Genomic DNA, 13784 nt, shown 5'->3' with positions numbered 1-13784 from the left:
CACGTGATAAAGACATCGCGTAGTCAAGGTAATGACTCCTGCAGCTCAGAATACCAGTATTAGGTGAGTTCTGACAACGTGTGGTTAGGATAAACTCTAAAAACTGCTGGCGCATACTGAATAGAAGGAAGTACACGGGAACAACGTATGCATGAGATAGGGCGAGTTCAAGGAAAACGGTCTTAGTTGCTGTGTGGAAAAAAATGAACTGACGGGTTCTTAGACCTTGAGAACATTGCGATTTCTTTGTTTCTCGAAGGTTTGTTTTTGTGCAGTGCGTTCTCTGTCCATGGTTCTATTTATGCCTCATACTCACCTCTGGAGGAAGCCGAGTGTATTCCAGGCAACGTTCGAAAGACACGAACGTTTGGAAGAAGAGGAACACTCCCGAAGAAACGGCCATGATGAGGAGAGGAATCTGTATTCAGTAAAAGATGCACAAAATATTTAATACTCAAATAAACGAATATCATCCACAGCAGTGAAGGATTGGTCTGACAGCTGACACGGACATCCCGCCACAAATTCTTCCCTTGTTTTATACAGTGGTGTTTTTATTCAAAGTGCAGGTACAGGCGTCGATAACATTGCTGTTGTATAGAAAACACGTTCGCAATGATGCCGCTTGCTTTCGACGTATCTAGCAAGTTTAGAGTATGTCATTAGAAAACCAGTGCCCGTAACTGCAAACTAGGTGCACCACATTTATTTGAACAAATAAAATGCTCCTGTTTTCTCACAGTGTTCTACTGTGAATGCCCGAAGGAACTATGGCACAAAGTTCTAACAGCATCCTGTGTAGTGGGGCCGTACATGGGCTTCACAGAACTGAGTCATTCTGGCTTTGCATAACTGTAGATTCTTACAATAATGTTTACACAGCCAAGTTTTTTCATTACAAATATGTTGTTTTGCAATAACTAGCCTCTATGAATGTGTAGTTTCATGATTCGATAGTATTGAAGAGAGAGCTTTCCCATTTCCTCTAAACGCAGGAAATGTAAAATATTTTCGTACGGTGGATGTAATTCACATACAAGGTCTAGGTAAAATTTAGCGCATGCTCACATTTTTCGTGACCTATGTATGCTTTGCACATCTACAGAAAAAGATCAATTAAAACAGTTTGCCGATTTCTAAAGCGACTCGATATGAAATGCTGTAGGGAGGGCCTTCGGATTTAGTTTGACACATTGATGTTCTTGCTCATGAAGCATGCCATATTATTTATTGAAACAAGAAATATGAGGTTCTGGATTTATTATTTTTACTTCATTCGCGCGGAAATTCGGTAGCCATAGACAGGAATCAAACGCCTTACGTCTTGTTGAACAGTTCAAACGCCTAACTAATGGGCTGTCTGGAGCACCAAGGAATGAACTATTCATGTATCTAAAGCAACTTGCAACTCTAAAGAAATGCTGTGAAGCCAGTACGTAATACAACGTAGCCATAAAACAAGCAAAAGTCCACAGTGTTCTTGTTCTACCCATAAATGCAAAGTCTGGAGAAAGATAGACGTATGATTCACGTTTTTTTTATGGTGGCTGAAGGATTCAAGCCGGACATTTTGCTAGAAGAATCCCACTATACACCGCTGCTCCAGTTTATAACAAAAAAGATTGAAGTTTTCAAAATGTATATACTACGAAGAAATGCTCTGTCGCAACACGGTTGTCATCTTTGAACGGGGTTCCTAAACGAGGTGAACATTTATACTTTTAAAACTAATTCGGCGGATGACACCTGTTTTGACATATGCGCCTTGAAGTATCCAGTAAAAATGCAATATTGTTTGAATCGTCTTTTCCTTTTTCAAAGCAGTTGTTTTATAGACTTAAGGGTGAAAATAGCGGGAACTCAAAATGTATTGCTTCATACTTTTGGAATAAATATCTGGAAACTTTGTCATCATTGAATTTGTTTCAAATGAACTGACCAGCTCCAATTCTTAAATTGAAATATATGATGTGTTGCTTAAAATATTTATTAGTGACTATATTTATTAACTCCAATATGCACTGTAATTTCTCTTGTTATTATTGTATTCGAAGCAATGAGGAAATTACGGAAACTAGAAAATTTGGAAAGAGAGAAAACAAGAAATTTGGCCACGGCGACACCACAAACGCCGCAAAGATTGTCTCAGTCACCGGTTTCTTTGTCTACGCTGTTTTTCGTTCCTTTGGCGGACTGAACTAAGCTCCCCGTGTTTGAGCAGTGCAGCTCAATATTAGAATTGTGCTGTCAGCCCTATGCAACCTGAGATGCCATATTACCTGAGATGCACGTCCGGTTTGTTACCCTGCACTGGGGAAAAAGACACAGGAGGGAAAGAAGAGAGCGGAGAGAGAGAGAAAGCACAATTTCCGTCACCTATAGTTGCGCACGAAGTCTACAAGAGGTGGCCAAGACCGCTCCACTTAATGAAGTGCAATAAGCTATCGTGGCTATCTGCTACATCAGTGCGTATGGTCATGGGCCAAGCATCTTCACTTTCGAAAGTAACCTAGATTGCAGCAGGTTTAGTGCTGTCCGGAGACGTTTACGCTCGAAGTCATACCGGAGGAAGGACATAAGATATGTTCAATCGTTTCTGCAGCTTCACAATAGTCGCACATAGGCATGCCTCCTCCCCCTTCAAAAGTGGAACCAGTAGGCCTTTTGAAATGCTACTCCGAGCCAGAGGCGGTAGAAAAATGCCCCCTCAGAGCACCCCACTTTTGATGGCCCTTGTAGATTTTTGAATGCAGAAATTATATGAAGATGACGTTTTTGGAAGTTATAATAATATTCATATCTGTTTCGTAGCTTTAGCAACGAAATGAAGCTTTCTTGCAGCGTCAGTTCTAGATAAGGTGATCGGAATTGAGCAGGCTCTTGCATGGGCAGACTGGGCGGCTTCATCGGCAAGGTCATTATCAGCAGTGCTGGTATATACACGTAGTGACAAAAATATAATTTCATGCATTTTAGGAATAGCTTGAGGGTGGTCCTCGCTTACCTCATAACCCAGCTGCTCATTAGTTCTGTGAGATATAACAAAATGCATACCCTGTAGTGTGGACTCAGACGCAAAAAATAACCCATTTCCTAGGTGTCTGTCTCTTGCAGGAGGCTTAGCGCGGCGACGGCGTTACGGGCCCCGTGTCACCGAAAATCCTGCGTCGGAGTCTCATGAGCGAAAATTGCCGTATGTATGTTATAAAGCACAAAAGTCCTTCTATCATCAAAGTTGCTCATAGCTTGTCGCACATTCTTTACAAAGGTATTCCTCGTAATTTTAATAATGACAACCCACAAACAAATGTCATCAAAGGAAGCACCGACTGCGCACGCCTTTTATGTTAGATGTTCTCAGACCTAAATACTAAAAGTGTGAAACAATAAGAGAAGATTGGCTCGCGCAAGAGCCGAATTTATAACAGAAAGATTGCCCTTTGTGCTTGGCCTTAGTCATCAGCGTTTCAGAGTAAACTTAACGGTTACGTAAGGTACAGTTTCCGGGAAGCATCGAAAGCTGTAAGGAATCTTTGAATGCTGTCACGTTCCACTCGTAAAGGCGAACCTAGAGCGTCCTCCATTTTCTTACAGGAGCGCCCAAGGTAGCAAGCTCTGCGGCCGTTAATTTTGTCATGTGTGACAGTCTAAATGTGATTGAAGTTTTTGTAGCCGGAATGACAAAGACACCCGAAAAGCTAGTGGATGGCACCAAAACATCGGAATATGTGTAACCAGTCCCCGTACGTCTAATTTATTGTCAGCAGTGCATTTGCTTCTGTGCTATTCTTGGCTAACTGGCCTTCATACGACCCAGGATATTGAGGCGCACCTGAGGCTGTTGGAAACACCGCAAGGGAAACTAAAGGCTCGTTTCTAGTGTTCATATTGATGGAACTGAGGTTTCACGGGTAATAACTTCAGAAAACGTGGCATGAGGTCTTTGAGAGGGCAACGACATGAAGCCGTCATGCGGACGCGGGGAAGATGACGAATATGTGCCATGAGGCAATCCGCAGCAACCTATGTTTCATATGGACGATCTTGGGCGAGCGCGACTGTTGCATATGTTGAACGACAGTTAGGAAGTGCTAAGCAAGTGCGTAACATTTTGCCAAGGAAGCTCTCCGATGACCGAACATTTGACTCGCACGCACCGGGCAACACTAAAAATCTGTACCATAAATATTCTTAAAATAGCGCACTGCAAGGGAGAAGCGTAGCGTATAGGGGTTTCCCATGTTTTTTCGTACATGAAATTCAGTAAATGGGCAATCGACGACAATACTTTTTTCTGGTACAAGCAATGAGAGCTTTACAAAAGGTTTTGGCTCATCATTACATGCAAGACCGGATGGGTCTTTCCATAGTTGATAGTGCATCTATTAGTGGAGATTACGTGTGGCATCATATCGCATAAATACAAATGCAGTCAACGCTAATTCCTTGGTCGTTACAGTCATCTCGTGTTTGACGGTATGCTGATGTTAAAATTTCTACCCTCTGCCATCGCGCGTGCACGTGGAGGTGAGTAATCGCAGAAATCCAAAGTGAAACGTCATCTTCCTATATCGAGAGGTAGATTATTTTTGGTGAAATTTCTGCGAGTGAAGTGAATATCACATTGAACGACGTGGAAAACTGCCGTCTGTAATATACGACAGTCGGACATCGTCTGTTTGCATCAAAAAGAGTGGCGCGCTATGTAGGCAGTAGTCTGCAGGGGTTTAATCATGAAGTTATCTGCAGCGTTCTTGTAGGCGCTTTTCACGTCTAGAAAGCACCACTCACATGCGTTTAAGGCTTATATGCTGTTTAACGAACGTGCAGAAGTGAATGACGGACGGATTCAGGTACGGCAAAGACGAAAGCCTCACAGAGACGTGGAGAAGATGTCAGACTACTCGAGGTACCACTCTACACAAGCAAGAAAGGTCATTTAGATCGCCTTTCCGATGCTGCTTGCTAAAGGAAAGCGGTGATGTGCTGCCAAGTGTAACAGGCTTTTTTTGGCTTTAGCAGCGGCACCAGTCGATTTATCTTCCATTGCATTCAAAGATCCTTTATTGCTTCTCACGCTTCCCGGCAACTTTACGTTATGTAACCGTTATGTTTACTCGGAATCTTGGAAGAACGCACACATAATCTTAATCCATAACAAAGGGGAAGCCAAAGACTTGAAAACTTGCGGATGGATCACATTACTGTCCGTTGCCTACAAAGTATTTTGTCATACTACGTTTACCAAAAATCGATCGCGGTGATTTTTCAAGCTTCAAGTAACTAAAATCAGCCTAAGCCCCCGGTATTGAAGTGAGGTTGAAGAAAAATGTATTGAGGTGGTAGACATACAACGACATCATTCCCTATCAGAAACTCACCCCCATAGATGAACTAAGAGCCAGCCCAATTCTGCTGCCGTCGTATGCTGCATTGGGACTCGGTCTCGGTGTCAACATGATCGAGGCGAGGGTTGCCGAGATGGTCACAATTCCAGACAGTCCTCCGGAAAATCGTAGTGTCCGTACAATGTCAAGGTATGTGACTAGCGCCCGAATAGTTGAGTCGATGAGCCGGTAGCAGTGACTACAGAAGCGTTCTTCCACTCTGTACGAGCGAACGACGGTCATTGTGTCACGAGTCTCCGTCACGTGCTGAAGCAGGTGAGAGTACTCCACACTTTCAAGGCGTCTCGCATCATTGGAAGCCTTGGCTAAACACACCTGCGACAAACAAGGCACTGTTTATTATTCTTGAGTGCTTTCGGCGCCTCTCGATTGTTGTTTTACAACAATCGAGAGTCGTTAAGAAAAATTACATTTCATTTAGTTGTGGCGCACAGAAGGAATGCAATGCTCCAGATACCTTTTCTTACATGGTGAGCGTTCAGGCCTCATTTAAGATCTTTTAACGGACACCTACTGTTCTAGAGGATGAGCAAAACGAGAACAATGTGAAAGCAGGCGCCGACGTTTCGACAAATGGACCTGTCTTCTTCAAGGCGACATCTCCTTTCCTCGCCACAGTATAAATAGGTGGGGTTCTTCTAAAGGGGAGAGGGTGTAAGGCGGGTGGGTGCGACAACGAGCGAAAGTGTGTTAGCGTGTGGAATTGAGAATAAAGGCGTTCTGTTATAGGCGTTATTAAGGCATAAGATTTTAGATACCTGCTTCCGAAATTTTAAGACACTTTGAGCTGGTTGTCGCCAAAAAAACACGTTTGTCTCTATAATGCAATGCTAAAATATCACCTTCTCATCTCGTCTAGCTTTCAGCGGTCTCGCTTTTTTCCCGGTAATTCAGGGTATTACAGTTTTGGTTTCCAACTTATAATTCGTCTTTTTTTCTATGAGTATATTTTTTCTGATGATCATTCACAGTATCGTTCTTGGGCGCAGAACTGTTGGCATCCAGCTTCGCAATTTTATCTATTTTATCTATTTTTGTAGCTGTTCCAACTTGCTATACGACTGTAACATTGTGCATTTCATTACTTCCGTTGAACTAATACATCGAAACAGAAAGGTTGCCAGATGCTGCCAGGCAATGGCACAGCGCCGTGTGATTCGACTTTCAACTTTATTTCGCATTTTCTATCCTTTTACAGCCAATAAAAATGCAAAGGCAGGAATAAAAACCTGCGCAACCGCAGATGATGTGGTTCTGTGGGAATTAATAGTGACACATGCATATTGCCTGTTTCTTGTCGACGATGCACGCGGGCACCCCGACGAAGACGACGACCGCTCTCTGGCTCTCGAGCTGTCGGCTGAACTGGCCAGCGCTGGAACTATCCTTTCTAAATATACATTGTAAATAGTATCTAGTTCTTAATCCTTCGGACGTGTCGCATATTGGTGGAGGTGCGGGATATCGATCCCCGTACCTATCTATGGAGCTCGTAGCGGCCGCACCGTCCTCCTTCCCGCCATGGCTGCCAGTGACGACACCTCGTCTGCTTCTACTGCTGCGACCCCCATGACACCGTACGTTACGGTTACCAATCCCCCGATTCTGACATTTTCTTCAGCCAAGATAATGTCGTCGTTGAGGACTGGCTCAGCCTATATGAGCGTGTTAGCCGAAACAACCACTGGGACCCAATCATCATGCTAGTGAATGTCCCCTTCTACTTGGGCGGAACTCCTCGTGTCTGGTTCTGGACACACGTGAACGAGATCTCCAGCTCGGATGCTTTAAAGGAAAAGCTCAGCAACCTCTTTGGAAATCTCACCGGTGGGCAGCTGGCTACTACACAAGAGCTTGCTACCCGAGTTCAGTCTTCTACGGAATCGTACGTCTTGTACGTACAAAACGTGCTCGCTCTTTTCCGGAAAGTCGACGAGAAAATGGCCGAGGTTGACAAAGTCCGCCACCTACTGAAAGGGATCGTGGACGACGCGTTCAACTTGTTGGTCTTCAACAATATCTCCACCTTCGACGTCATTGTCAAACAATGCCGCCGCGTTGAGCTCGCCAAAGCCGCCGCGTCCTTCCACAGTTCTCCCGGCTCCTTAACACCGCTGCGTCATCGTCTTCCGTCGACCTTACCGCTTCACCGCCGTTAAGTGAACACGTCACAGGTATTTTTCGCCACGAGCTCAAAGCTACAAATGCTGCGCTGTTTCAACCACGCCAACTTGACCCCACCAGTAACCAAACAGCCCCAGTGATCCCTCTTATCCAGGCAGTTGTGCGCCAAGAATTTGCAAACCTCGGTTTTCCTGCTGCCTGCTCCGTCTCCCGACCTGAAGCCGGACCGGCGCCGACAGGTACGCAGCACAGCAATCTGTGTTCCCCTCCCAGATACCGCAACCCTGCCGAGAGGAGAACCCCGGATGATAAGCACATTTGCTTCCCTTGCCTCCGCATTGGCCACGTCGCTCACCACTGCCGCACTTCCTGGAAGTCACCGTATTCGAGCTTCTTTTGCCCGTCTCCTCGTGCATAGGCCGAGCCCGCGCCGTTACTCGCCTCGCTGTATGCCTCCTACCTCTGACATATCTGACGATGACAGTCGTCCTGTTCGCTCGCCGTCTCCTCAGTACCATCGGTCCCCGTCGCCCCAACCACGCCACTATTCGTCACCGACCAACTATGGAACCTCCCCGACGGAAAACTAGTCCACGCAGCTCCTGGGGGCAGTGCTGCATTATCTCCGACGCGTCGAAATCCTACATTGACACTCTCACCGAACCACAACTTGTGGTTAATGTAGACGATGTCCCTTTGACGGCGTTAATCAAGACTGCAGCCCAGGTGTTCATAATGGGTTGTAATCTCCGTCGTCGGCTGAGGAAGCTTCTCACGCCTGCTACTACACGAGCCGTATGCGCGACCGGTTGCAACACTGTTCCATTCACTGGAATCTGTACTTCCCGTATAAGTATCGCCCATCGTCACGTTCCTGTTCTTTCTGCAGTGCTGACCAATTGTCCACATAACATAATCCTCGGACTCGACTTTCTTACGGCGCATTCAGCTTTGATCAACTGTTCTGCCAGTACCCTTTGCATCTAACTTCCTCTACTCGCGCATATTCGTGCCGAAGTGCCGTACACCTTAAGTGCGATCGCCTTCGTGCGCCTGCCGCCTAAAGCCGACTTTCGTGGATCTGCTATCATATTTACCTGTTCGCGATGATGATTAGGTCGCCACACCTGCCCCTGATGTCATTTTGGTGCGCAATATCACCGTGTCCCACTCCATCGTCACCATCACCGTTAACCGGACACGCCTCCCCTTCGTCAAATTAAGCCTGACAAAGGAATTTCCACCCCAAGGCATATAAGTTGCCGCGCTGCATGCTATAGGAGATGACTACGTCAAGACGTTTTCTGTAGACATCTGCTCAGATTCTTCATCATGTTCACAGGATCCTAATTGCCCTGACGCAACATTTCGTGCCTTGGTTGCTCTGGACCAACTGCCTGAACAAGCTCTGTGTGCAGCTCTGTGTCGCCTTTTGGTTTTCTACCACACCTTCGACTTCAACAATCGCCAATCGGGCCAGACTTCATTTCTTAAGCATCGCACAAATAATGTCGATACCAGTCCTGTTCATCGCCAGTCATATCGAGTTTCTGCTTCAGAGCCTAAAGTGATTTAAGATGAAGTGAATCAGATGTTTGCCAAAGGCATTCTTGAAACTTCATCGAGCCCTGGGGCGTCGCCCGTGATGCTTGCTAAAAAGAAAGATGGCACATGGCGTTTCTGCGGAGATTATCGTCATATATACCACATTAAAAGAAAGACGTCTGATCCTTGCCTCGCAGTGACGATGCTCTCGAGTGTCTCCACGGTGCCAGCTACTTTTCATCAATTGACCTTCGGTCTGGTTATTGGCAAATTTCTGCGGATGAAAAACACCAAGACAAGACCATGTTTTTTACCCCTAATAGTCTCTATCAATTTGAAGTTATGCCGTTTGGACTATGCAATGCCCCAGCAGCGTTCGAAAGTATGAAGCACTCTTTGCTTCAATGCTTTAAGGCTTCAAATGGTCAAGATGCCTGTGCTACACAGACGACGTTCTCGTATTTTCGCCTACAAATGAGATACACCTTGAGCGCTTATCAGCCGTTCTTGAAGTCTTCCGCGAGGCTGGGCTCCAACTAGATTCATCGAAGTGTGACTTCAGTCGTCGGCAGATTACAGTGCTGGGCCACCTCGTCGACGCTTCCACTAATCAACAAAACCCTGAGAAAATTCGTGCTGTCACGCCTTTTCCTGTACCTCAGTATGTCAAAGACATACGACGTTTTGTAGGACTCTGGTCCTACTTCCGACGCTTCGTCCAAGACTTCGCCGCGATTGCCCGACCACTTACTGATCTTCTGAAGAAGGACGTGCCGTTTACATGGGGCCCCGCTCAAACTGCCGCGTTTGCCCACTTCACCAACATTCTCCCCACGCCACCTATACCGGCCCACTTTGACCCGACCTCTCCTACAGAGGTGCGTATTGAGGGCAGTGGTCACAGTATCGGAGCCGTCTTAGTCCAGCGTCAACAAGGTCAAGATCGCGTTCTCGCCTACACTAACCACTTCGTCATATCAGCGGAGCGCAACTATTCCATTACAGATCGTGAATGGCTGGCTTTCATCTGGGCGGTTTCCAAATTCGGCCCGTGCTTGTAGGCACGCACTTCTCTGTAATCATGGACTACCACGCGCTCTGCTGGCTTTCCTCACTCAATGATTCAGCGGCCGGCTTGGTCGCTGGGCTCTGCGACTGCAAGAATATTCCTATGCAGTAGTGTACAAGTAGGACCGACTACATCAAGACGCAGACTGTTTATCACGCTATCCAGTGGACAAGTCACATGCCGACCCTGACCCGATGCTAACGCTTGCGTTTTCTCCGTCTCTCATCTGCTACACGTTGCCGACCCCCAACGCCGTGATGCCACCTTACGCGCCATCAGTGACGGCTTGGAATCTTCGCCTTCTGATTCGTCCCTTCACCTGTTTGTACTCCGGGATGTATTACACCGCCACACTGTACGCTGCGGCGGTTCTTCCCTACTCCTCGTTATTCCTAAGCACATCCGGTCATCTGTTCTCAAAGAACTTCACAATGTACCAATGGCAGGTCACGTTGGCGTCTCCCGCACCTACGACCGCATTCACTGACGCTTATTTTGGCCACGGCTTGCCCGCTCCGTCCGGAAATACTTTGCAGCATGTGAGAAATGCCAGCGCCGAAACACACCATCGAGACTGCCTGCCGGATGCCTTCAGCCGCTTGACATTCCTTCAGAGCCGTTCTTTCGCGTTCGCTTGGACTTACTTGGCCCTTTTCCTCTATCCACATCTGGCAGCAAGTGGGTCGCTCTGGCGACAAACTACTTAACGTGCTACGGCATCATTAGAGTGCTTCCAACAAGCTGCACCTCATATGTTTCCGATTTTCTTTTACACGACGTCATTCTGCAGCCCGACCACCTCCATTGTGGTGTGGTGGCATAGGTGTGGAGCAGCATGGTGCTCCACACCAACTGCTCACTGGCCGTGGTCGGACATTTTTTTCTAAAGTCATTGCCGACATCCTGCAGGACTGCTCAACCAAGCACAGGCTGACTACATCTTACCACCCACAGACTAATGGTCTCACGGGGCATCCGAATCGCACCCTAATGGTGGATCCACACGACGGACGAAATCCGTCTTTTTCGCGACGGACTGCGCATCACGTGACTACGCGTCACGGATTTGTGCCGTCCGCGCGTCGTCCGCGACCCCCACGGACGGAAAATGCCGAGCTATTTTTCGCATCCGGATTTTGGGGGTCGAATGCTGCGGATTTAGCCTAGCATGCTCTACAGTCTGGCAACAAGCGCGGCTTTGGGATCTTTCTGAAACAGCTTCATCGCTGCTGACACCATTCGTGTCCAATTCGGACAAAACAACAGCCATTGCGGCCAACCGTCGTTTCCTTTCGATCTCCATTTTCATTCAGAGTGAAAACACCTATGACAAAGTCTCTGTTACACTGATGGCGCCATCTAGAGTGAGTAAAAACAAGCAATTATATTAACTTACGGCCACTGAGATCCGCCCGGGCCGCGGCAACATCTTCGAGGCCATGTTCAGCCAATACAGCCACTCTAAGCCTACACGTCGAGAATCTGAGTATCGCTTTCGGAAACGGTGTCCACTCATCACGAATACATCGCTGACGAAGCTTCTGGACACAAATTTAAACCAAATACAATCCTCAGTTTGAAAGTTACGGGCCACACAGTGGACGACGACGGCTTGACAGGTTCGAGGCGGACGGCAGTCGCTTCGGGCGTAGCCGCCATCTTTATTTTTCCGGCGCGGTCGTCTACTCAGTCCGTCCGTCGTCTGGATGCGCTTCGCAGCCGGACGGGCGGCGGAATAAGCGTCCGCGGCACAGATTTGCGCGGAGCCGTCCGTCGTGTGGATACACCATAACAGACATGCTTGCAAAGTATGTCTCGTCCGACCTGGCTGATTGGGAGCTTGCCCCACCGGATGTCACTTTTGCATATAAATATTCACGTTACGACATTGCCTGTAATTCCCTGTTCTTTCTGTCGTTTGGCCGAGAACTCACATTGCCACTGGACGCATCCCTTCCATCCGTCGTAGTAGAGACCAGTGAGTATGCACTTGATTCCATCATCAGGGCAGCCCAAGCACGCCAATTTTCACGTGCTCGCCTCCTCACCTCCCAAGAGAAGCAACGGCGTTTGTACGATCGCCAACACAAAGACGTCCACTTTTCGCCTAGATCTCTGGTACTCTTGTGGTCCCCGACTCGCCCCGTTGGCCTGTCAGAAAAACTGCTGTCTCGGTACACAAGCCCATATTGAGTGCTGCGTGCCGTGACTCCAGTTACGTACGAAATCGCCCCAGTCAGTACCAGTGCCTCCTGTTCCCGGAATTCCACTGGTGTTGTGCATGTCGCACGCCTCAAATCATACTACTTACCTGTTCTCACCGATATTTGGACGCACCGGGCGGTGCTTCTACCGCTGGAGTAATGATGCATGCATATTGCGTGTTTCTCGTGGACGATGCACGCGGGCACCCCGACGAAGACGACGAATGCTCTCTGGCTTTCGAGCTGCTGGCTGAACTGGCCCGCGCTGCAGCTATCCTCTATAAGTATACTTTGTGAATAGTTTCTAATTCTTTATCCTTCGTTTGAGTAACAATAGTAATTGCGTTTCGTACTCGAACATATCCCAATGAAAACTGAACGGTAACATGATGCGCGTGCAGAGCTTCTACGAACTATAAAAAAAATACTTTGTACCTGTGAACCCACGTTAGCCTAAGAGAAAAGATTGATGCAGCACCGTGGTGATAGCAGGAACACTGCAACAACTCGGATCAGGGCTCACTCAGTCTTCCTGCGTATCCCTAAAATCCCTCCCACTTCTCGATTTAGTCGCAACGACAGGCGACGCGGGCGCAGACAAGACAATAACTAAGGACTTCTTTGTTGGCAAGTTAGCACGTGATGTTGACTTCACCAGTCCACTCGCATTTGAGTGCATGTGTCCTAGCAGATGCGCCCCAATCGCTATCTTAGCTCGTTGAAAATTATGCTTTGATTGACCTTCTTGGGCGAAAACCGAACACCGGAAAGATTAGACGTACTCCTTCATATTTCAACCGAGAATTCTGGAGGCTTCATATGCCTGGTTAATGTTTATTTTCCTTACGGACAAACTCAACGCCAGCTCCTCAGTTATGAAGTCCATATTCATCTTAGGCCAACATTGCCTCTATGTTGCAAGGGCGTTTAAGCACCTTCTGATAAGCGCCACCGGTTTCTTAAGGAGCCGTAATGGGACACAAGCCTGCTGTTAAGGTCACGGAGAACTGACAACTTAATGATTAAATAAAACTTTTATTATATGCGTAAACTTTGCTTTGCATCTGGCGATCCTTAGCTTATCATCAAGTAAAATTAAATATAGGCAGGAACTCGCAACGACTACCATTTATGACGAAGACTTTGAATTTTGTTTGTAGGTTTCAATTTCTAAGCACATGTTGCTTATCCTCAACTGGGAAGCGTCAAAAGAATGCGCAAGAACGTATTCGCCCTTAAATTTCAAGGTTTCCACCTAAGAAAGAGTGATCATCAAGATGTATAGAAAACCTATCAAAGCACTAATACGCTAAAGCGAACTGGCTTCCCTTGACACCGAAATCAAGGAGGCAAATTCTTTGTTGACAAAGAAACTTGTGCAGGTACCGTGACACATTTATATGTGCCTGTAGTCTTACCTGCAGTGTGTTAGGC

At 47.0% G+C, this 13784-nt stretch overlaps 1 protein-coding gene across 1 annotated transcript in view; it reads right to left on the bottom strand.

Moving 5' to 3' along the window:
• Positions 1–13784, bottom strand: part of LOC126535396 (ATP-binding cassette sub-family C member 2-like) — an 83012-nt gene that overhangs the window by 68963 nt on the left and 265 nt on the right. Inside the window, exons 2-3 of the mRNA XM_050182278.2 lie at positions 5382–5723; positions 317–418 (exon numbers count right to left, since the gene is read on the bottom strand). Of these exons, the coding sequence (XP_050038235.1) occupies positions 317–418; positions 5382–5723 (444 nt within the window). The remainder of the gene's footprint in view (positions 1–316; positions 419–5381; positions 5724–13784) is intronic.

Source organism: Dermacentor andersoni, chromosome 7 (genome assembly GCF_023375885.2).
Source record: "Dermacentor andersoni chromosome 7, qqDerAnde1_hic_scaffold, whole genome shotgun sequence".
NCBI lineage: Eukaryota > Metazoa > Arthropoda > Arachnida > Ixodida > Ixodidae > Dermacentor > Dermacentor andersoni.
This window is presented reverse-complemented; position numbering and strand designations above follow the sequence as displayed.